This window comes from Leopardus geoffroyi, chromosome A2 (assembly GCF_018350155.1).
Source record: "Leopardus geoffroyi isolate Oge1 chromosome A2, O.geoffroyi_Oge1_pat1.0, whole genome shotgun sequence".
NCBI lineage: Eukaryota > Metazoa > Chordata > Mammalia > Carnivora > Felidae > Leopardus > Leopardus geoffroyi.
In genome coordinates this window covers 45,078,519-45,102,720 of record NC_059331.1, presented here as the reverse complement: position 1 = coordinate 45,102,720, position 24,202 = coordinate 45,078,519, and the positions used below count along the sequence as shown (strand labels likewise).

The 24,202-nt window shown below is 39.3% G+C and overlaps 1 protein-coding gene across 8 annotated transcripts in view; it reads right to left on the bottom strand.

The window, feature by feature from the left end:
- The window catches only part of CNTN4 (contactin 4), a 901,803-nt gene that overhangs the window by 127,237 nt on the left and 750,364 nt on the right, over positions 1-24,202 (bottom strand). For all 8 annotated transcript variants that reach the window (XM_045493589.1, XM_045493588.1, XM_045493585.1 and 5 more), the window contains 3 exons: positions 22,203-22,339; positions 18,097-18,226; positions 2,195-2,345 (listed from right to left, as the gene is read on the bottom strand). In XM_045493589.1, the coding sequence (XP_045349545.1) occupies positions 2,195-2,345; positions 18,097-18,226; positions 22,203-22,339 (418 nt within the window). The remainder of the gene's footprint in view (positions 1-2,194; positions 2,346-18,096; positions 18,227-22,202; positions 22,340-24,202) is intronic.

The window sequence follows — 24,202 nt, the reverse complement described above, 5'->3', positions numbered from 1 at the left end:
TTGGTTTCCATACAACACCCAGTGCTCATTTCCCAACAGGTGCCCTCCTCAATGCCCATCGCCCACTTTCCCCTCCCTCCCACCCCCCCATCAACTCTCAGTTTATTCTCAGTGTTTAAGAGTCTGTTATGATTTGCCTCCTTCCCTCCCTGTAACTTTTTCCCCCTCCCCCTCCCCCATGGTCTTGTGTTAAGTTTCTCAGGATCCACATAAGAGTGAAAACATATAGTATCTGTCTTTCTCTGCATGACTTACTTCACTTAACACTCTCCAGTTCCATCCATGTTGCTCAAAAGGGCATATTTCATTCTTTCTCATTGCCAAATAGTATTCCATTGTATATATAAACCATAACTTCTTCTGAAGGGCAGTATGATTTGTTTTGGCCAACAGAACATGAGTGAAAATGAATTGTTTCATTTCTGGGCAAAAGCTTTAAGACCCTATGCATGTTTGGCCCCCCTCTTTGTCTTCTGTAATACTAACGTTCAGGAGGGTGCTACTCCATAAGCCCTGGTTTTAGAGGACAGCACAGCTACCTGCAGACCTCTGATGAGCATGCAATGTGAATGAGAAGTTGACTTGTTGTTTTAAGCCACTGAAAGATGTGTGTTACAGTAATGTTACTCTAACTTCATTCATTCATGGATTTTGACATGTCTGTCCATTATCTGTATTATTTTAAGGTACTTGTTCTTTAAATCATTGTTAAATTAAAACTTACAAAAGTACCCTTAGGGGCACCTTGGGTAACTCTGTCAGTTAAGCATCTGACTTCAGCTCATGTCATGATAGGAGTTTGTGAGTTCAGGCCCCGCATCAGGCTCTTTGTTGACTGCTCAGAGCCTGGAGGTTGCTTTGGATTCTGTGTCTCCCTCTCTCTCTCTAGCCCTCCCCCGCTCACACTCTGACTCTCTCTCTTTCTCAAAAATAAATAAACATTAAAAAAGTACCCTTAGTCTAGGCAATACATATGGTACATGCTAGTTATACTTCAATTATGTTATAATAAACAAAGTAAATGTATAACTATTAAAGGTAATCTACAGACCTAATTCTGAGAAACAACATGGTGAAACAGAAAATAAACCTGAAGACTAAAAAATAAGAAACTGTGTTTTCAAGTTCCAAGTATGGCTCCAAATTTGAACACCATGCCAATATTCAGTAAACTATACTGCTTTGTTAATATAACAGGAATCAGGAAAGGATATATATTATGAATTTAATATGTGTGTGAATGCACCATCTATAAACCATATCAAATTTGTTTACAAAAATCATTAATAAAGGCAACATCATCAGTGCGATTATCTAATTTGCATATGCAAATCTAAAGGTGTACAGGTGTAAAGGGTAGATACAGATACATTTTACAGGCTTCCACATTGCATCCTTGAGTACTTGACCTTTAGCATCCATTAAAATCATTATGTATACAGATAGTAAATGCTGTGACACAGACTCATGCATAATTACCATTTTCCAACAGATTGATAGATTACAGAAAGGGGTGGGAGATATTTTACAGGGGTGACAGCCAAAAAAGGTCTTAGAGATACCTGCCATGTGGTGCAATCTGACCTAAAATCCCCAACAACCCATATATATTTACACTGTATAAATATCATGCATTCTAAATGTCATTCATGTACAAAAGGAAATACACAAGTAAAGAATTTATGTCAGAAAGAAAAAGAAACTGCCATTTCAAAAAGATGTCATTAAAGTAATCAAAACTAAGTTATGTGCAGAATGAGCTTTGGAATTAGCCGTATTTAGCCTTAAAAAAAGGATAAACAAATGGACATACTAGCCATTACCAAATATTTGAAAGGTTGTCATAGCAAAAGTATTTATTTAAGCAAAAAGAAGTAGGGTGGAGAAACATGGGCTAATCAACAAATTTTAGGCTAAAATTAAGGAAGGTTTTTGTAGCTGCTCACCTTTGAGCAGCTCTGACAGTCTTCAACAGGGATCATGCAATCTCTCTCTGCAGGGAGGGTTTTTTAGAATCTTAATACCAAGGAAGATTATAATGACCAGCTAATTTACCGCCCTCTTCCAAAGCTTCAGTTCTTTGATTAACATTTAGTTCATCAACAGTAGATAGTAAATTCCTCCCTCTAGAACTGTTAATAACAAATAAATTATTATAGGTTAATCAAATGTTGAAAATATCTGAAGACAGTACCTTTCATTTTCTCTTAATATGTCCCTTCCTTTCTTCCAGGTGTAAACAGGCTTAGGAGAAGCTTTTGGCTTACATTCGATGACAACTTCCCCTCCCACTTTGACAAGAGTTACTCTTTTTAAGAGGGTTCTTGAAAAATCTGGACCCGCAGCTGGAAGAGAATAGAGAAAATAAAATATTAATTATTATGGAAGAAAAAAATCCCACTAGATCATGCTTTATGCTTTTTCTTTCTGCAATGCATTTGTTGTTGCCTTTGACATCAAAGGGAAGAAGTTAAATTTTTTTCTGAAGTAAAGGAAGTAGCATTGTACATTTTGATGGATTAATTAAAAACTGAGGTATAATTTATATATGGTAAAATGCATCAGTTTTGAGTGTACAGCTTGATGAATTTGACATACTGCACAATGAAGATCAAGATATAGAACATTCCATCATGCTGTTGACGAACTCTTAAAAAAATTATCCCACGTTCAAATGAATAAAAATTTTTAAATTCCAGCGAAGCATAGGGGAAAGACAAAACCAGAAAATCCATAAGGCATTTTTTTTTATTATGTAGGTTAAAGCATTCCGTCTTGGATAACAGTTTCTGCCTCTGCTCTGTCCCTTAGCACTCTGTGAATGTCTCCATGAGAGAACATGCTGAAATGTCTATAACGCCACTCTCTGTGAACTTCCTTCTCCTTAAAAACAAGGGCTTTGTCTGGCTTTCTACTACTATTCCCTAACGCACTGCTTGGCTCATGCAGGAGAAACTGGGGCTTGCTCTTAGAAAACTCAATTCCATGCTTACTATGAGTGTTCTCAAATTCATTTTAGAACTCAGGTGGTTCTATGAAATAATATTGAAGAATTATTTCTTTCCTAAAACAACAGATACATATATCTATCCTCTCAGAAGCAATTTAAAGACGACTTTCTGAAAAAAAAATCTCCATTTTCTTCTGAGTTAACTGAATTAATGTGATCTAGGATCTGTTTGGAGTGGGGATTCATCTCATGGAAACTTAACTTTACTATAGTTAATATCCATGATTCCCTGCAGTTTGACCTAATGGAATTTAAGATTTCAGATTGTGTTAAATGTGAAATGTAAATACTAAACACAAATTAGCTAAAGAAGGACAGAGAGTGAGTGTGTATGTATGTGGGTGGGGCGAATGGGGGTCAATTTCTTTATCTTTCTTTTTTTTCTTTTCTTTTTGAAAGAAAGAGAGAGGCAGAGGGAGAAGGAGAGAGAGAATCCTAAGCAGGTCCCATACCCAGCGTGGAGCCCAAAGTGGGGCTGGATACCACGACTGCGAGATCACGACCTGAGCTGAAATCTAGAGTCAGACACTTAACTGACCACCCAGGCAGCCCTCAATTTCTTAATTGTACCAAAACCATGTACTAGTGATGTAAAAAAAAAAAAAAAAAAAACCTCAGTGAAACCAAGTTAAATTTTTATTAAGTGTTTTATTAAGTGTGTAAATACTTTCTATAATTGTCTAGAAAGAAATAAAAGTGGGAAGGTTACTGTTTGGAAGGGGTGATGCAATATATGCATGGGGCTGGTTTTACTATGTGAAGGTGAAAGTAAATAATAGATGAATCTAGTAGGCAATTGATATCTCGATCGGTGTACCTTGGATTCACGAGGGGAGTCTATAATTTGAAGCATAATTCTATAATGACAAGTGTAATTAATAAATAGTGTGCAAGTACAGATGTTTCTGCTGTAATGAGGTAAATGTATTCCTAGTATGATCTGCAAAGTCACAAAATAAAAATTATAGTGTTATAAAAAAGATAGGGTCAGGACAGACCTACTCAGTATTTATGTAACAAAAACATTAACGCCCCCCCCCCCCAGAAGCCACTTGAGTAAATGTATTAGCATGATTAAAAAGACAAATGAAATTCCTAACAAATAAATACTACAAAAACAAACAAACAAAACAGAATGTGTGTGTATGTGTGAAGATAGTTTGATGAAAGACTAAAGGAAGAATTGAGGTTGCTAAGATCAAGCTAACAAGTAAAACTGGAAAGATTTTGAAACAAGTAAAACCTGCAGAAAGGCTCGTGAGAACCATGCTATAAGCCCTGCTGTGTTACAATACACGGCCACACTGAGCCAAGAGGAACAATGTGGGTCAGGGGAATCGAGGGTAACATAGTTTTGCCTTGGCTAACTATCTGTGTTGGTCTGAGTTAGTGGGCTCTGTGCTCAATGGCTACCACTTGTGAAATCCATGAACACAGCCAGCATTTATGTTATACTGGCACATTCCCCCATTTACCAATCCCATACGTGCCAATATGAACACAGAAAGGTTCTTGTAGCAGAACAGACTCATTCTCATCTTAGGTAAACACTGTGTTGACATATTAATGTAAAAAAAAATCAAATTTCTAGAAGTTTTTGAAAAAGGGTATTTTGTGAAATAGAGTTACAAATTTGTATCATATCAAAATCCCTTCTTAAAACTGTGTCTTTCTACACACACATTTTTATCACTTTAGGCAGACATTTTTCATCTGTTCAGGAGGAATTCTGCAATTGCATTTGAAATGAGTTTACATAAATCAAACTGTGCACAACACATGGGTGTATTTGTCAAAAAACTATATATTGCTTTTACGAGACTTCAAATACCATGGTATCAGCCACACAGAAGACAGAAAACATGCCTTCCAGTTTCAGAAACATTTTTCCTGTACTGTTTATGTGCCTATTATCTTCTGGATATCCTAGAGATTAAGAGTGGCTTTGAATACCTTTCACTAATAAAAATGGAATTAAAAATTCAAATCTTTTCCCTTTGTTTACTCAATTTGCTTAATTTACTTCTATTATTGTACCTGCAAATCTATCAGTTGCCACATTAAGCTGCAGTGCTCTCTGGACAAAACTGTCAAACCTTTATCAGTTTTTGAATACTTGACTCATTAATGGTTTGCTTAACATTCTGCCATTTTGTGACCATCTGTTGTACCTAAGATGCCCTTAAGTGTAAGGGATGATGCTTTTTTTCCTGTCTGTACCCTGTATTTAAGTGAAAGAAGCCTGTTAAATTTGACATTCACAGAGAAATTAGGTTTTAAAAGTTACTGGTAAGGTCCCCAGTTGAGCACTATTAGAACCCAACCTTTGCTGGCACTTAAAAATTTAGTACACATTGAAGGTGAAACTTCAGTAGGTTCTTAATAGCTCAGAAAAGGTAAAATCAATTGTCAAATTACCCACTTGAGTCTGAGAGTAGCTCTGATACTGGGAAATCCTCATTTGCTAACTTTAATGTACTTAGAGGATAATATTTCTTACATCAACTACTAGAGGGCACTGCTCTCTCAGTGTTGGAACGAGTCATGTTGTAGGACCTCTTCCATTTGGGAAATGCAACTTTTTATTATTTATCAATGGTCTTTAATCTATTAACATTACATGATCTATGAGAAGCATCCGGCTGAAAGAAGCTCTCTCTGCAATTCTCAACTGTTTGGTTTTAGTGAATTAAAGGACTCTTGGTCACATGTCAAGGGTATTTAAAGTAGCCAACAGAACCCTTGAAAACAGAAGATTTCTGTCTTCATAACATTTTTCAAGAGAGAGAACAAGAATAACTCCTTAGCTAGATGTGCAGTGGGAGTCACATTTGGGAAACATATTGAGTGTGATGTTTTACTCTATTATTGAAGAGGAAAAGGTAATTCTGCATGTCAGTTCTATTGGAGTTATTCTGCAGAAACGTCACTTGGAACATTGCCAATTGATGGAGACTATTCAGTATGGCCCTTTTAGAAGTTCAGAATTCTAGATTATGTTAACCTTTATCTATTATCTTTAACTATTACCTCATCATTCCATAAAAATAAACCTAGAGTGCATGCATTCACTGAAATGTTTTCACCACTGGGGAGATAATACTGGTATCAGATTTTAAACCCCTAAGCTTTTCCTGGCTTGCTGGGTAGATACCTAGAAGGCCCGTTATAGTGGGAATCTTCTTTTTTCTAGGGCCATTATTTCAGACCAGCGGATTCAAAATCAGCCCTAATCAGGGATGATATTCACAAGGAGACTCAACAAAACTCTGAAGTAAGAGTTTTTATTTATTTCTATTCTAATATCAACATAATGTTTCCTTTCTAAATCCCTAATGCCGATGCCCTGCTTGTTTTGGTCTAATTCATTGAATACCCTGCTTACCCAGGTCGTCTCCTACCATGGTGGCTCTTAGGTTTATGGGTTCCTATTACTTTGGAAAGGTTATTTTAAAACAAAATAATAATATTTTTTGTACAAAGTTGTTTTGAAGAATAAATGAAATAATACATGAATTGTACATAAAGTACTTAGCCCAATATTTTCCTAGAGTAACAACTTCATACCTACTCCTCCTCTCTGCTATCTGCACGAGTACCACCACCCTTATCAGGGGACTTTATGCTGAAATACAAGGAGGCTTTTTAGAGCCAAATAAATACATCGTGGTTTGAACAAAATTTTATTTTGAAATAATTATTGATGGACAGGTACAAAGATAAAGAGGCCCCGTGTATTTCACTTAATTTCTCCCAGGGATTACATCTTATGTGAGCATGATAAAATATCAAAATAAGCGAAGTGATCATTGGTACAATGTGTGTCTTTAGGTCTGTGTTATTATATCACATATGCAGACTTGAAAAACTACTCTGAAATCAAGATATGGAAGCATTCCATCATCTCAAAGATTTCTCTTGTACAACCCCTTTATGGCCACATTCAGCTCTCTCCTGCCTAATCCTCCCTAATGCCTAGAAACCACTAATCTGTTCTCCGTCTCTACAGTTTTGTCATTTGGGGAGAATATTTTATATACAGAATCATATAGCATGTGACCTTTTGAGATTTTTTTTTACTTAGCCTAATGCTCTTGAGATCCACCCAAGTTGTGTGTATCAACAGTTAATTCTTTTTTATTGCTGAGTAGTGGTATCTCATCCATCCTGATCTAGAGGAGAAATACTTCTTTAATGTTGGCATTTCAGGCACTATGGTAACTGACAAATAGTTTTGAGCACAGGAACCATTTCAAGATCTCTCAACACTTTTTCTGCCAACAAGTATGATCAGGCTTAGCCTTTTTTCTTCTTATACAAGGTTTGGAAAGACAAAAATTAACTGTGGAGACATGGGTGGAAAAATTTTTTCTTATTCCAAGCAAAACATTTTAAAGCCATTTTAGAACATCATATCTTATACAGGAATTAACATGTTGACTAAAAATCATTCTTACATGTTTTAAGAGCTTCAGCTGGTAAACCTCCTTATATGAGTCCAAATTAGTGATATTTTACTACATTTGGCACAATGTCATAAACACTTATATAGATTCATGTCCTTGGTTAGACAAGTAGTAGATAGTGTGACAGTGCCCTACTTGATTGTAACTTTGTTATGAGATAGAAACTATTGTTGAATGAACAAAAGAGAGTCATTAGAATGTGGTAGTGAGAATCCTAGAATTCCAGTGGTTAAGACACGGTAGTATTTGTTACTAGCGATCACTACATCATCAGTTCCTTGAAGGCAGAGGCTGTGTATTATGGATCTATACATCCCTTACCTAGTACAGCATTCGGTACAAAGTAGATGTTTAGTCAGTATTTGCTGAATAAATATGTTGTAGGAGAGAATTCAGGAATTCAGTTCAAACAGGAAATTCTCTTCTCATGATGCTTTTGCCTGGATACCACATCCCTTTCTTCCCTTCAAGTGGCGTTGTAAATGACTTCTTGACCTTCCTGGCCTGTGCTTAGGACACTCAATCCTTTCTAGAGTTAGGCCTTCGTATAATGAAGCAGAATTACTCAAGAAAAACAATCTGGGATGTTTATACTCTTAAACTACTCTGAAACCACCTGATGGTATGATAGTAGATATTTAACAAATGCTCTCAAAGAAAACACCAAAGAATTCAGCTTTTAGTGCTTGCAATTTCTGTGGTGTAAATACTTCCGTCATGGCCAATTTCAAGCTAAGAACAAGAAGTCAATGAATACTGAGAAGGATACACAGATTCAGCTACTGCCAGTAGGAGAGCCTTGGCACATAACTTTTTTTCCTTACTTCCCCGAAACATACTCTTATGGGAAGCTAACAGGACAAGTGGACCCTGGGAATTCAGCTTTCCCCAGTTTTGAGCCTCACCCTGAAGCACTACCATAATCTCCTTTCTCCTCCCCAGGCACGCTCACAACCCAGTGCTGAGAAGAAAGGAACTTCGACTCCCTTCCATTTCCTTTGATTGTTTCATTTTGTTCCCTAATCTGTGTGGGTCAAGGTATCACAGCAGTTTTAAGGGCTTCTGCTACACATGCCCGGCCCTAGACATACAGTCTCAAGAGGAACATAGAGTGTGGATGAGCAATGTTTATGTCACCCAGCAGTGACTGATTTCTTGCTCGTCATGTGACTTCAGTAACTCCTTATACTGAAGGAGTTTTAACATGGAAAGAGAACACACATTTTGCCTTTGTGCTATGGGCATTTTTAAACACATTCAAAAAGCTTCATTAAGAGCAACCTGCCTTACACTAAATATAAAATTCACTTCTTCAGGAGCCCAGAAGAGCCACTGTCTGCTTATGTTGAAAAATACCACCTGGAATGTTGCTTGTGCAAATGCTTTATTTCTGGTAGAAATGGTCTCACATGACTGATAGAGCTTCTGTCAATACTGGGTTCAACAATGGAAACACAGGTTAACTGTATGTATAGTGGTGATAACAACAGAACAGCCTAGTCATTATTCTGCCCTCCAACTCCTATTGGCTTTTTATTTTTTTTGAGAGAGAGAGAGAGAGAGAGAGAGAGAGAGAGAACAAGTGTGTACACAAGCACTTGAGTGGGGGAGGGGCAGAGGGAGACAGAGAATCTTAAGCAGGCTCCATGCTCAACTTGGAGTTAATTCCACGACCTTGGGATCTTGACGTGAGCTGAAATCAAGAGTTGTACGCTCAACCCACCGAGTCATCCAGGCTCCCCATTCTATTGGCTCTTACAAGTTTGAAAGCAACTCTGCTGTGATGGCTTAAGATGGGGTAATGAGGATTTACAAAGCAGATTCTGGACCTGTGGCACTTAAATTGAACTGGTCATAGGAATCACCTGGAGGAGCTTATTAAGCATATATACTCCTGAACTCTACCTGCCATGAGAAGGACCTGAGAACTTACAATTTTATAATTTTTGCCCCTGAAAATGTGATCCTCAGAGAAGAAGCATTGGTGATCACCTGGGAGCCTGTTAGAAATGCAGACTCTCAGGCCCAACCCAGGTCTTGAAATCAGAATCTAAACCTAACAAGATCCCCAAGTAATTTATACATGGATCAAAGTTTGAAAATCACTGTTAAATCTTCTTGAACACCAATTCTAACATCTTCTGGACTACCAAAATAGAATCCACATGTTGCCAGAAGGTGGTAGAGGGGAAAAAATATTCCATTTCATTTACTGGTTCACTAATTTAAAAAGACTTGTAGAGACAAGGGTAAAAGATATAAAGTAACAAACGCATTTAGAACACGGCTAACATCAAATACTGGAAGGGTAGGAAACAATCTTATTAGACTTGCCACAAAAGAGTGAACTTTTGGAAGCCAAAGCAGACAAGTCAATATGGTAGGCAGAGGGAAGAAGAAGAGCATATTTCTTACTGATGGATAAAAGAAAATATGTAATTTTGCTACAAGATTCAAACTTTCTTCCTGGTTCTACAATGTAAGAAAAGTTTATTGTAAATCTCCTTAGGTAAAGAACTATGGACTTCTAAATGAATAATGCCTTCACAGCAGTTTTACAGATGACTGAGAGATTTTAGTTGTAGGACAGTCAGTATATGGTAACACTGCTTAGCGATGCCTTGGACTGCATGCCTGAGTCACATTTTAAATTCTAGCTCAGGGGCACCTGGGTGGCTCAGTGGTTAGGTGTCCGTTTCTTGATTTTGGCTGAGGTCATGACCTCACAGTTCGAGAGATAGAGCCCTGCATCGGGCTGTGTGCTGACAGCACAGAGCCAGGTTGAGATTCTCTTTCTTCCTTTCTCTCTACCCCTCCCCCACTCTTTCCCAAAATAAATACAACTTTGGCTCAATGAAGGCATTTCTTTGGGTGAACTCATGTAAGGAATTATCATAATATGTACCCCTCAGGTTTCAACGTCTCCCTTTGGTTGGCTTTTGAAGTAAACTCTATACCGAACATAGGGCCTGAAGTCACAGTCCTGAGATCAGGAGTCGCATGCTCTACTGACTGAACCAGCCAGGTACCCCTCCCTTTAATCAGCTTTAAGTCACCAGTCATGCCAAGCAACAACTTGGCTTCGTCCTTCCATGGCAATCTGTGAAGTCACTCTGTAGGCCTAATTCTACTTACCATGTTGGTGAAATGGAGCCTTCAGCCATGGATGGAACCTCTGATGCCTGATATTTCTCTTTTATAGAAGGACTTCAGATTGAGAGTCCTGATCCAAATCAGAAGATTTGCTGGTAGATTGTACTCCACTTAACACACACACACACACACACACACACACACACACACCCTAGGATAAGTTTCCTATTTCAGGACAGTGTTTCTCAAAGTGTGAGAACCAACAGCATCAACATCACTCAGAAACTTGTTAGAAATGCAGCTCCCCAGGTCCCATCTCAGCTACCGTATCAGAAATTCGGGGGGTGGGGGTGGTGACTGAGCAGTCTGTAGTTGAACAAGTCCTCCAGGTGATTCTGATGCATGGCAAAGTTTGAGAATACCGTAGAAAAAGTAATGGCCTTCTGATTTGATCAATTAGAGCAGTAGTTCCCAAACTGTGTTGTTCACTAGAATCACACCTGGGCAACTTTAAGGACTAATGCCTGGGACCTAGGCCCAGGGTCTGAATTAGTTGATTTGGAGGATGGTAGGGTATCAGGATATTAAAAAGCTCCCCAGATGATTTTAATCAGCAAAATGTGAGAATCACAGAAAAGGGGTTTGGTAATGATTTGGTGGCCGTCTGCAAGAGTTTGGTATGGATACTAGTTAACAATAGCAAACATGTCTCATAATTCTACAAACACTTCTAGGCTTTAAGAAAGGTTGCACTTGGGATCTCTTAGTTTAGGCAATAAGGTACAAAATGGCAGCCTCATCTTACTGATAAAGGGAGACTTAGTAACTTGTTAAAAATTTCAAATTTGAGGGACGCCTGGGTGGCGCAGTCGGTTAAGCGTCCGACTTCAGCCAGGTCACGATCTCGCGGTCCGTGAGTTCGAGCCCCGCGTCAGGCTCTGGGCTGACGGCTCAGAGCCTGGAGCCTGTTTCTGATTCTGTGTCTCCCTCTCTCTCTGCCCCTCCCCCGTTCATGCTCTGTCTCTCTCTGTCCCAAAAATAAATAAACGTTGAAAAAAAAAATTAAAAAAAAAATTTCAAATTTGACATCCAGGCGGATAGCTTTCCCTTTTCAAGACAATTTTAGTAAAGCTTCTGCCTAGATGACTACATCTGGGTAAGAAAGGTGTTTGTCCTCTCATTGGATGCTGATCACACTCAGCACATTTGATTATTTTGTAATCTGGCTCAACGAGGCAGCTGAGAAATCAGAGTCAGATGCAGATGAGCACTTGTGAAAGCCCCTGTGAAATAACTTTTAGTTTAGTCTTAATGTTTTCCTAATTTGAGAGCCAATCATCTGGATAAATGCCAAATTAACCAAATAATTGCTCAAGCCTCCACCTCACTTTAATTGGACCATCAGTTCCCTAATGGTATTTGAGCGTCCTTCCAGGGTCACATGCCCTCTACCACACAGGCCAGGAGAATCCTCACAGTACTGAAGCATTAGACACAAATTCCTCAGGCAGAACCTATTTCTGTTCCATTACGCAGTCCTGGCAAAGTCAGGTCATATTCAAAAGACTTACTTGCTCTTAGGATAGTTCATCCCATTTCAAAATCAAAGATACTCTAGAAAACTAGTTTAACTCTCCATTAGGGTACAGACAGGCTCAGCCTGGTACAATTACTTGTTCTCTGTAGAGAATGCTGTTGGTACCCTCACATGGATTCTTTTTTCTTTTTTTTGGCCCCACCCGCTGTGAGTGTTGGCTGCTTACCACCTCAGCTGCCCCCTTCCCTGGGAAATTGGGAGGTTTTCCTCCATCTGCACCCACATCACCACCCCAACCCCTACTGCTCATGCTACTACCACCTAACCGGCAGCCCAGGGATGGACTGATAAACAGAGATTTCAGGAAAGGCCAGTCTCCCTTCTCCAGGGAGGAATAACTGTGAGAGGCAGTTTATGGTCCAGATATCCCTCTCTAGGACAAGACATGGGCTAAACTTTGCCTGCGACCATGACCTTACGCAGCTCCTCCACTCTTTTCCTATCTTGCTTTCTTTTATAGGCTTCTCCCTAGACAATATTCCTTCAATGGCTAAGAGGTACCTCAATCCCTGCTTCTGCTTTTGGGACCTCAGTTGTCCTTTGTCCTTACCCCATGATTATATACACAGCATAAGCATTCTAATTGGAGCATCACAAAAAATCTCAAGGTTGGCAATTCAATCAGCAGTCCCTGACACCAAGAGGATCATCTATGTGGACACAGATATGAAACATGAATAGAAACGCTGCAGTAGAAAATTTAAATTTTTACCAAGAAAATATGTAACTTACTTTTATTTAATTACATGAAAAAAAAATTTATATTTGTTTATTTTTGAGAGAGAGTGACAGACTGCAAGCGGGGGAGGAGCAGAGAGAGGCAGATACAGAATCTGAAGCAGGCTCTAGGCTCTGTGCTGACAGCACAGAGCCAACACAGGGCTCAAACTCACAGACTGCAAGATTATGACCTGCCCTGAAGTCTGACACTTAACCAAGTTAAGGCACCCCTTAATTACTAACTTTAGGCACCCCTAAAATTACATTTTATAGAAGATCCAAGTTCCCCGTGGTTATCAGACTGTGTTCACCCCAATTCCAATATACCTTCATGAGTGGGAGAGAAGGACAGAATGATGGCATCACCCAGCAAATTGTGCAGCACCCCAGGGATGTCCACGGGGGTACATCACACAGTTAACTTCTTCCACGACATAAGTTAATACAGGAGAAAAAGTCTGGGAACAGATGCCTTGAGGAATAATAACATATCAATGGTGACAGGTCAATTACAAACAAGGACATTTTCCTTTTTTTTTTTATTTTTTCTTTTTTTAATGTTTTATTTATTTTTAAGAGAGAGGGAGGGGGGGAGAGAGAGAGAGAGAGAGAGAGAGAGAGAAAGAGAATATGAGTGGGGGAGGGGCAGAGAAAGGGGGAGAAACCGATTCTGAAGCAGGATCCAGGCTCTGAGCTGTCAGTACAGGGCCCGATGTGGGGCTCAAACTCACGAACAGTGAGATCATAACCTGAGCCGAAGTTGGACGCTTAACTGACTGAGCCACCCAGTTGCCGCAAACAAGAACATTTTCTATTTGATGTACTCAAAACCAGGCCTACTCTAATAGACTGACCTCAAGGTAAAAGTCTATGTTATTCTTCCATCCAGTGAGTAAATCACCCAGTACCTACGTTAAATATTTAGCAGTTTCAACCCATTAAATATAGATATGTTACATACACATTAAATACTCAGACAGAACACATAAAACAAGACCAAGGGAAAAGCCTATCAAATATGTGCTTCCTAACCATCTCTTATTCATGACTCTAGGGTTATTACCTAGCTTGAAAGGGAATCTCCTCTCTAATGTTGGGAGATCCTGATATTTGATCAATAGCTGGAACCAACATACTGACTTTTTTCTTCCTGATAATAAAGTTTTCTTGTGTTTCTTTATTCAATTCAAATTCACCATGATTCTAAGAAAGGTAAAAACAAATCAGTCATTTGACCCCAAAGAGTCAAATTATTACTATTCTGTAATACACAAAGTGACTTGTGGAACACAATCATATTTATAGCTTACCCAGGTTAACCAATACTAATTTATGTGTATTTTAAAATAGTGAAATGTCTTCTCCTTCATTCAATTAAAATGAACTTCAGGGATTTACTCACTTTACACTTAACTGTCCTTCAATTCACTTCAAGTATATTAATATGATTTTTTGGAAGAGAAAATGGAATATTAAAGAAGGAACTTCTAAGCTTGTTACTCAAGAGTCTCTAAAATTGGTCCTTAATTAAGTTTTCCATCTATCTAAAACTTTGCCCATATACATTATGTATTTGAGTCAAAATTTTTGAAAACATTCCAGGGTTCTCTATGTGTAAGAAACCATCCAGATGTTTTATAACTTTGAGCCTTTGTTAAGGCCATTTCACTCTGATCTGGAATATTCCTTGTCCTCTTTTCTGTCTGTCCAAATATAAATCACTGTTCAAGGCTCAGCTGACCATCCCAGTGCATCAGCCAAACTCTCTTTCCTGAATTCCTGGAAGCCTTTACTATTTTTACCACTGTTTGTCCTGTATCATTTCCTGACATGCCTTATTGTTCTCATATTCAACATGGTTGAGATCAGAATGGTTAAATAATTTCTCAGGCATTTCCCTCTTATCTTCACTGCTCTAGCTTGCTGACCTCAGGGCTCGTAAGAAAGTCTTAAGAAAGGACTCAGATCAAGAATTCATTTGGAATTAGTTCCGGTTGGAAGTGATTTGAAACAAATCTCTGTAAAAGATGGAGCAGCGATTCCCAACTCACAGCCCTTAAACCCTGGTGGGAGGAGGGGACAGGGTCTGGAGAAGGGTGTGCAAGGAGTTGTTTTAAACTGTTACATTTCATCTATGCATAAGAATATATACATAAATGTATATGTAGATATACAGACACACATCTCATATACACTCTATTGTTTTCAGTTACGGGTAGGTACTCTAGATAAAAATAATCTGATAGTCTTTTTCATTTCCAGCTCCGCTTTTGGGACTAGTTATTCTCGGTCTTACCTCATAATTATATCCCATGATGTACAGTCGTTTGTTATTATCAAATTTTATTATTTTAACAGAGGGACTTACAGAATCTTTTAAAATTGTAACGGGGTTCTCAGAGTTGAAATTTGGAAAGCACTCATCTAGAGGGACTTAGGACAATGCGATTCATTCATTAGGCTGTATACCCTCAGTTTTAGCTCTTCTTCTAACTAGTTGGCTTAATGTTTAATGGACAACATATTTGTTTTTGCAGAAAATCCTAAGTAATCTAACATGCTGAATTGTGCTCCAAAAAGAGTCAGTTAAAAACTACCAATAATCAGATCCAACTGGCACAGGGTGAAACTATCGTACTTGTCCTGGAGGAAGCTGGAATTATTGTTCCCAGTGTTAAAAGAGTGAGAGGTAGGTAGCAGTTTCCAAAAAGGTCATGCTTATTCCAGATGCAGAGTGTCCTTAGGCTTCACTGAAATGGGCTGCAGCGCCATGAACTCTCACATATTCTTGTCTTTTATGGGATATTGGCCCAAGCTAAAGAACTTGGTGACAAGAACAATCATGGAAGCTTTTCCTTCCTTTGTTAACTTGCACAGGGAAGAAGTATATTCATCTTGAGAGCATCTACTGCCCATGTAAGCTCTACATGCTAGGCATCAAACAACACCTTGCTGAAGAAAAAGTTTGGACTCTGAAACTGGTCCAATCATCAGAATTTATGATATCAGCTCCCGGTGTGTGCTTTTCTCTCATTCATAATCTTTCTATTACACTCTCCCTAAGAACTACTGCTTAGGTACTTTAGATAAATCCCAAATTCAGAGCCAAGATTTTTCTATGGGACACATACAAATTGATAGCCTGGATTTTTTTTCAATGTCCAGAGGTTTGCCAATTCATTTAATTTATACTGTCTTATTTTTTTATGTTTCATATTTATTTTTGAGAGACAGAGAGAGAGCACAAGCAAAGGAGGTGCAGAGAGAGACAGTGGGACAGAGGATCCAAAGCAGGCTCCAGGCTCTGTGCTGACAGCAGTGAGGCCAACACAGGGCTCAAACCCACAAACTGTGAGATCACGACCTGAGCCGAAGTCACACACTCAACCGACTGAGCCACCCAGGTGCCCTTATACTTTCAATGATATATTTACTTAATTCATACCTCATTTTTAAAAACAGTCTCTTAACTGTTTAACACATTTAGCACATCATTTAACACATTCATTCATTCCTATGTGCATTATTTACTGAGTGCATACTATGTGCTTCCCTATTGCATTAAGTCCTGAGAATAAAATAATAAAAAATAATTTAATGTTTATTTATTTTTGAGAGAGAGAGAGAGAACATGAGTGGGAGATGGGCAGGGAGAATCCAAAGACAATCTCCAGGCTCTGAGCTGTCAGCACCCAGCCCGATGTGCAACTCATTATCTGCAAGATCATGACCTGAGCCACAGTCAGATGCTTAATTGAGCCACCCAGGAGACCCTAAAATAATGATTTAAACCAAATATGGTCCTTGACATGATGGGGGAAGTTAAAATGCAACGGGAGAAAAAGACAGAAAAATCACAACAAATGTAAAATGCAACAGTGGCATCTGTTACAAAGGACAATTAAAAGGCAAATAAAAAATCTGCAAGAGGCAAAGTTGCTCTGGGCATGGGGCCAGGTGTGACGTTCTGAGGGAGCCACAGTGGAATCTGAAGATGGAAGAAGGGAAGGAGTTAACGAAATGAAGGGCAGGAAAAGCATTTCAAGCATAAGGAACAGTATGCTCCAGTGGCCCTTGGAGGAAGGGAGGATGGTGAAGATGTGGAACATATACTGTCAGTGCAGCTGAAGAGCAGGGAAAATGGGTCATATGGTGAGAGGTAGCTGGAGGGGCAGACCACTTGCCTATACGGTGATAAATTCAGATATGGAAGAACAAGACGCACTTTGCCAGCTGTTCCTAGCAACCTTCCCAAACCAAGTCAACTCTTCTTCCTTCCAAGCTGAATTTTGTAGCAAATCAATACAATATCAAGATTCCACAGCATTTCAGAAACTGCTCAAATTAGAACAGTGGTTGACAGAGGAATAAAAATGGGTGCCAAGGGAACTGTGTTACCCATTGGAAGCATCAGTAGAGGCTGGTTTAGAAAGTGGTCCCTGGGTAAATTCCTAGCAGTGCTATTGCTGGGTCATAGGGTAGGTCTATTTTTAATTTTTTGAGGAACCTCCACACTGTTTTCCAGAGTGGCTGCACCAATTTTCATTCCCACCCCAATGTTTATAGCAGCACTCTCAACAATAGCCAAATTATGGAAAAAGCCTAAATGTCCATCAACTGATGAATGGATAAAGAAATTGTGGTTTATATACACAATGGAGTACTACGTGGCAATGAGAAAGAATGAAATATGGCCCTTTGTAGCAACGTGGATGGAACTGCAGAGTGTGATGCTAAGTGAAATAAGCCATACAGAGAAAGACAGATACCACATGTTTTCACTCTTAGGTGGATTCTGAGAAACTTAACAGAAACCCATGGGGGAGGGGAAGGAAAAAAAAAAAAGAGGTTAGAGTGGAAGAGAGCCAAAGCATAAGAGACTCTTAAAAACTGAGAACAAACTGAGGGTTGATGGGGAGTGGGAGGGAGGGGAGGGTGGGTGATGTGTATAGAGGAGGGCACCTTTAGGGATGAGCACTGGGTGCTGTATGGAAACCAATTTGACAATAAATTTCATATATTGGAAAAAAAAAAAAAGAAAGTGGTCCCTGGTATTGCTTGGAGAATGCATTACTTTTCCCTCCAGCAATATCTCTGGTCTCAAGATTTCTTTACCTTTTTTTTTTTTTTTTTTTTATTGAACATCATGCTTAAGCAAAACACGTGTTAGTTTAGTGACTTAAATTTTTTTTCCTTTCCAGGATACTCACCTATAACACTAAGCTCTGCGCTGGAAAAGATAACTCCGTGTTTATTCTCGGCCACACACTGATACATGCCAGCATCTGAGAGGTTCACTACTGTTATGTTGAGCATTCCTTGCTCAATTTGAATTCTATCCTGTGAAAGAAAAGAGGAACACAAAAAACAATGACCTTCTCAACTGAGACCTTAAGGCAATTTTGCTACATGTTATATCAAAGGGGCTTAATGAGAAGAAAATAGCCATCATATAAGCAATTTACATTACATGATCTATTTATCTGTCAACTAAATTTGTGGCAGGTCAGATGCTAAATGGAACAACCTTGTACATCAGTTGGTAAATGGAATTTAAATTGTAGGACTCTCTGGAGTTCTCATTGATTCAATAGTGAAACCATTCAGATTAACATCCTGTCTAAAATAGATGAACTTGAAATTTAAAATGCTTTTGTACACTCAGGCTTTGTGCTGACTGGGGGGTGGGGGTGGGGTGGGGAGGAGGGTAGGGAATACAACCATATTTACTGTTCAGAGTATTAAAACATTCAGATTATGAGGAGGCAGCACTTTGAAGGTTAAGAGAATTGTGATCTATATATTATAGATTATAGAAGCAGAGACAAGTATTTAATATTGGTTGATGTCAGTGGCATAATCTAAGCTTAGGACCATCTTCTGGAGGCCAATTGGAAGAAAGAAGAGTTAGTGTACTGAACAAAAGACCATTCTCATTTGTCAGCCTGAGGATACCTAATTTGAATTATCAATTTTTGTAAGTCCCAAAAAGGATCTCCTCCTCCCCAGGAACCTGCCATTTAAAAAATATAAGATAAAAAGAAGTACTGGTTTCTATTGGCCGCAGGGTTGCAATTTAGCAGGGTAGACACCTTATTAGGCTCTGATCAAATCTAGGTACCCACGTTCCCTCACGTTAAATAAAATTGAGGAAAATGCTGGTTATCTGGGTACCTACACTTTAGTGGTTTGAGTTTGGCTTTTATAATTGGGAGAATCATGGAGTCAGCAGGAGCTCTTCCAGGGACAGGAGAGGAGTATGTGACAGGGCGACAGTCCCCTTTCTGCTTTGTGTGCACTGATGACCCACCGTTGCTCACAGCAGGCACTCTTCACTGGGCCGCCTACGGTGGAGGAAATCTGAGTATGAAAACCTGCCTCTTAACTTGGGGCCTGAGGAAAATGTCAAATTTCAGGAACATTTGAGTTCAGTAGGAAAATACCACAGGAAAAGTTTAAATTGGACACAATTGTTCCTCATTCTTATTAAGGCCCTCTCCCCTTGCTTCATTCCTAGTTCTTTGTCAGGGTCTGCTCCCTTAGATGAGCATTCCTGTATTATGTCAATGTCTCCTCTCTCATAGCAGATTCTCATAGTACTTTCCAGATGCTCTTTCAGAACCAAGGTATTTACTCTTTAAGCTGCTAAGTTTGATGACTGCTCACAGCTGGGTCCCTCTCTCTGGGTAATGCTTTTGGCAGAAAGAACTTCCCAAATTCAATGCCTGGTTGGTGCAGTGGTACAAAGGCCGCCCCCCGCCCTTTGCCTCTAACTTGGGAACCTCTGAAGGGCCTTCTGCTCCAGAGCTCCCCCTGTAGGCTTATATTGGAACTGCACCACTGTTTAACCTCTGCCCAGTCTGGCTTCTCTGACTCCTTCATAGGTGAGGCTCTGAGAGCTTTCCCAGCATACCTCCTGAACACAAATGTCTGCCTCAGAGTCTGTTTTTAGAAAACACAAAGAAAGACAGTGACTACTGAAGTATTTATTTTCAAAGAGCATTTGGACTTTTCTTCCCTTTGGGCCATATTCCCTCCCCCTCCTTTTCCTTAAGTCTTATTTTCCATATAACCGATTCTGAAAACCTTATTCAGGCAAACTTTGGTAGTTAGTTCTGAATCCAGGAGACCTTCAATATTTGAATCCTGGCTCTATTACTTACTAAAGATGGATATGACCTTAGGCAAACTGCTCTGACCTCAGGCAAACAAGGCGGGTTCCTTGTCTGTAAATTGGGCATAGCAATAGTACTTACCTCATAAGGTTCCTTGTGAATACCAGATGAGGCAACGTGTTTGAAGTGGCAGGATAGGTTAGCACTTGTTAAATGTTTGAGAATCACACCTTCCAAATCCTTTTTAAACATTATTATAACCTATCATTTCCCCCTAACAAAATGAAGAGTCTGCATAGAATTTTCATTTCAGGGGTTACATATTTCTAAAATTAACATTTTCTTCTTTTAAAGTCTATCTGTCGGGGGGGGGGCTGGGTGGCTCAGGTGGTTAAGCATACAGCTCTTTTATTTTTTTAATTTTTTTTAATGCTTTTATTCTTGAGAGAGAGAGAGAGGGAGACAGAGTGCAAGTGGGGGAGGGGCAGAGAGAGAGGGAGACACAGAATCTGAAGCAGGCACCAGGCTCTGAGCTGTCAGCATGGAGCCCAATGTGGGGCTCAAACTCTAACCATGAGATCCTGACCTGAGCTGAAGTCGAATGCTCAACCAACTGAGCCACCCAGGCGCCCCAAGCATATAGCTTTTTTTTTTTTTTTTAAAGCATATAGCTTTTAATTTTAGCTCATGCTAGGAACTCATGGTTCATAAGCTCAAGCCCAGCATTCAGATGGAGCACTGTCAGCCCGGATCCTGCTTGGTATTCTTTCTCTCCCTCTCCCCCACTTGTGTTTTCTCTCTCAAAATAAATAAATAAACTTAAAAAAAAAAACATCAGTCTGCTTAACTTTTCAAAATATCTTGTTTATTTTCATAGACATAAGTTCTTTATTTAACTATTTCAGCATCCTAAACAGACTCATTCCTATTTCTTTGTTAGACCATTCTATTGTTTGGTTCAAACTTCTAAAAAGTAACTTTTTGAAAATGTTTTGGAATATTGGCTTACAGGCTTATTTGTGAAAAGGAGTTATTTTTCTTTGTTTGTTTTTATTCCCATCAGCAGTTTTGTCGCTGTTCTACCTCATCCCCTGGGTCACCAGCCCAGAAGCAGATCTGCTCATGGATTCTGTGAGGTCCTGATCTGTGAGGACACTCAAATTACTGCAGCTCTCAGCCCAGAGCCAGTGGGAATCCTGGCCCAAGACTTTCCACCTGTCTTGCACCACTGTGTGTGATTGCTTCTTTCACCGGAGAGCAATAGGTGGGGAAGATCCACACCCCAAGCCCTTACTCCAAGGATATTGTATCCTGTCTCCAGAGAGGATTTTTGCTTTTTTATTTCTTTATTTTTTTTGAGAGAGAGAAGGCACAAATTAGTGAGGACCAGAGAGAGAGAGAGAGAGGGAGAGAGAAAGAGAGAGAGATACCTATGAGGGGCAGAAAGGGGAGAGAAGGAGAAAGAGAAGTTGGGCTCAACCACAGCAGGACTTGTGTTCACCCAATGCTGGGCTCGAACTCACAAACTATGTGATCATGATTTGAGCTGCAGTCCCAATACTTAACTGACTGAGCCACCCAGATGCCCTGGATTTTTGCTTTTTTAAAGCCAAGCTCTCAGGTACCACTGCCTTCCCTCAGGCCTACAGTCTAGTGCCTCCAGTCGCAGTAATCACTTTCAGTTTTTGTTCTATTTCTGTTGCATCAGAAATATTAATCTTGCATTTGCATATGCCATTACTACGTGTTTGGAGGCAGAATGGGTGTTTTGATGGTGATCTTATTGGACATCACGTTGTTGTCCAGAAGTCTCCACGAACAGAAGAGAATAACAAAACCACATTGAGAGGAGAATTTGTATGCTGGGAGGTCTTACTCTCTCTTATATAGAACACATACAAATTTGCTTCTTAGCACAGTTACATGTTCCAGACTTTCTGCATGACTTTCCAATTGTACAGCCAAAGATGTTAATTTATGAAAACCAAAGATTTTGTACAGAAGCTTAATTGAACAAGGCTGAAGAACTGGATTTATGGAGTTTCTATGTATCAACTGCATTCACTTCCACTTTTTCTGCTATTAACACTTGGTTGCTTATTATTTTCTAAATAACTCATCATTTTCCTGTTTCCATAACAATGAGGTCACATGAAACATTACAGTCAATACTAAAATATGATTATCATCAGTTGGCTTACCCGAGTTAATAGTGGTTCACCATTTTTTAGCCACCTGTATGTAGGTTTGGGCCTTCCATTTGCTTTACATTCCCAAAAGACATTTTCTTCAATGGCCACATGTGTATCGTTTATTTCTTGAATCCAATTAGGTTGAGCTATAGCAGTTCAGAAAGCAAAGAAAAGATGTACATTCAGTATATGTTCAATCTATTTTTATCACATGAAATCGAAGGACAAAAGTAGGCTTGTAATAAAATTATTTTTCCAGGTGTTATGCATATTTCAAGGCTGGGTAAGAGTTCAGGGGTACTTTTAGAAGACAACCCACTCTATGTCCAACTCTGAATGTCCTGTTTTTGCAGCCCATGTGGCTGGTCTTTTAATTGCTAAAGGCAGAAAATAAAAGCAGCATTGCCAGATGGCCAAATTAACTGTCCCTCTCCTCCAAGTAGCTATTTTTTACCATTTTTGTAGGAGAAATATCCCACACTGCCCCACCATTTCTGGCTGGGAGCATGTTTTCCTAGATACACACTATGTTTCCCAGATTGCTTTGCAATTGGAGGTAACCATGTGACTAAGTTCAACCTCAGCGTACCTGTGTGAAAGTAGTGAGATCAACTTTCTTTTTTTTTTTTTTTTTTTTTTTCAACATTTATTTATTTTTGGGACAAAGAGAGACAGAGTATGAACGGGGGAGGGGCAGAGAGAGAGGGAGACACAGAATCGGAAACAGGCTCCAGGCTCTGAGCCATCAGCCCAGAGCCCGACGCGGGGCTCGAACTCACGGACCGCGAGATCGTGACCTGGCTGAAGTCGGACGCTTAACCGACTGCGCCACCCAGGCGCCCCGAGATCAACTTTCAAGTTGTTTACTGAAAGATACTTGCCCCGAAATCTCATTGCCCCATACCGTTGATGGGGAAAAAAAAAAAAAGTGACAACTGCAATAGTCTTGGGCTCAGAGATAGAAGCTACGAAGGATGAAAATGCAGACTTATCAGTCTTGGACTTTGAATAACCTTGTAGAGCAAAGTAGCCCCAGACTCACCAGCAGATTGTGGGGGAAATATGTGGGGAAGAAATAAACTTTTTTTAAGCCAATGTATTTTTGGGTGTCTCTATTAGAGCAGCTTAGTCTCTCGCTAACTAATACACTTCACTCCTACATACTATATAGATAATTTTGTGACTTCTTTCTCCTTCTAGACTACATCATTGTTTACTATTGACTTATTTCATATTGATAGAATGTTATACACAAGAGTATGGCTCCAGAACCCCAAATCTCTGAATGAGTCCTGATTTTTACCAAAACTTTCATAGGAAATCATCTCTTGCCCACAGTCTACCACTGTGGAATTCAAGGTAGCCCACCATCCTACACCACTCCCACTACCCAAATTATGCCACTTTTCTCATGCTTCAGTTGAAATCATGCTTTTTTTCTCCTTGTTCTCAATAAAGACAATGTTAATTCCACATTCCATAAAATGTCATCATAAATACCAAGCTTTGCCTACAGCACAATTCATGCTATTGTTAACTGTAATGGCAAATGTACTTAAGTAGAAGACCTTTAGTCGAAAGTTCATGCAGAAGAGAACCACTGCTATCATTCTGGAATGTTTCCTTCTCACAGGACAATTTCTGTAGGGTAATGCCTACCAACAGAAACCTAATAGTTAGAATTGTTATCAGTATTTAATTAGAAGGTGCTACTCAATATTCTTAACATGTCTCTTGTCTGATTTGACCTCAGAATCTTCATTGAGTGAGGCTTCAAATCATCTATAATTTAATTCAAAAGGAAATTACTAGTGTTGAGGCTAAGCTGTCTATCTTACCTACTTACTAATAAACAAAACTAGAAAAACACTCAACAAGTCACTTTACCAGCAGAGGTCTCTAGGTCCTTGAATAAATATTGCTTTCTCCTTTTCCCATCTACAAACAAATGCATGTTTTTCAAGAAGCAAAACACAATTTTACAAATCTTCTACTGATGGGGATGATGC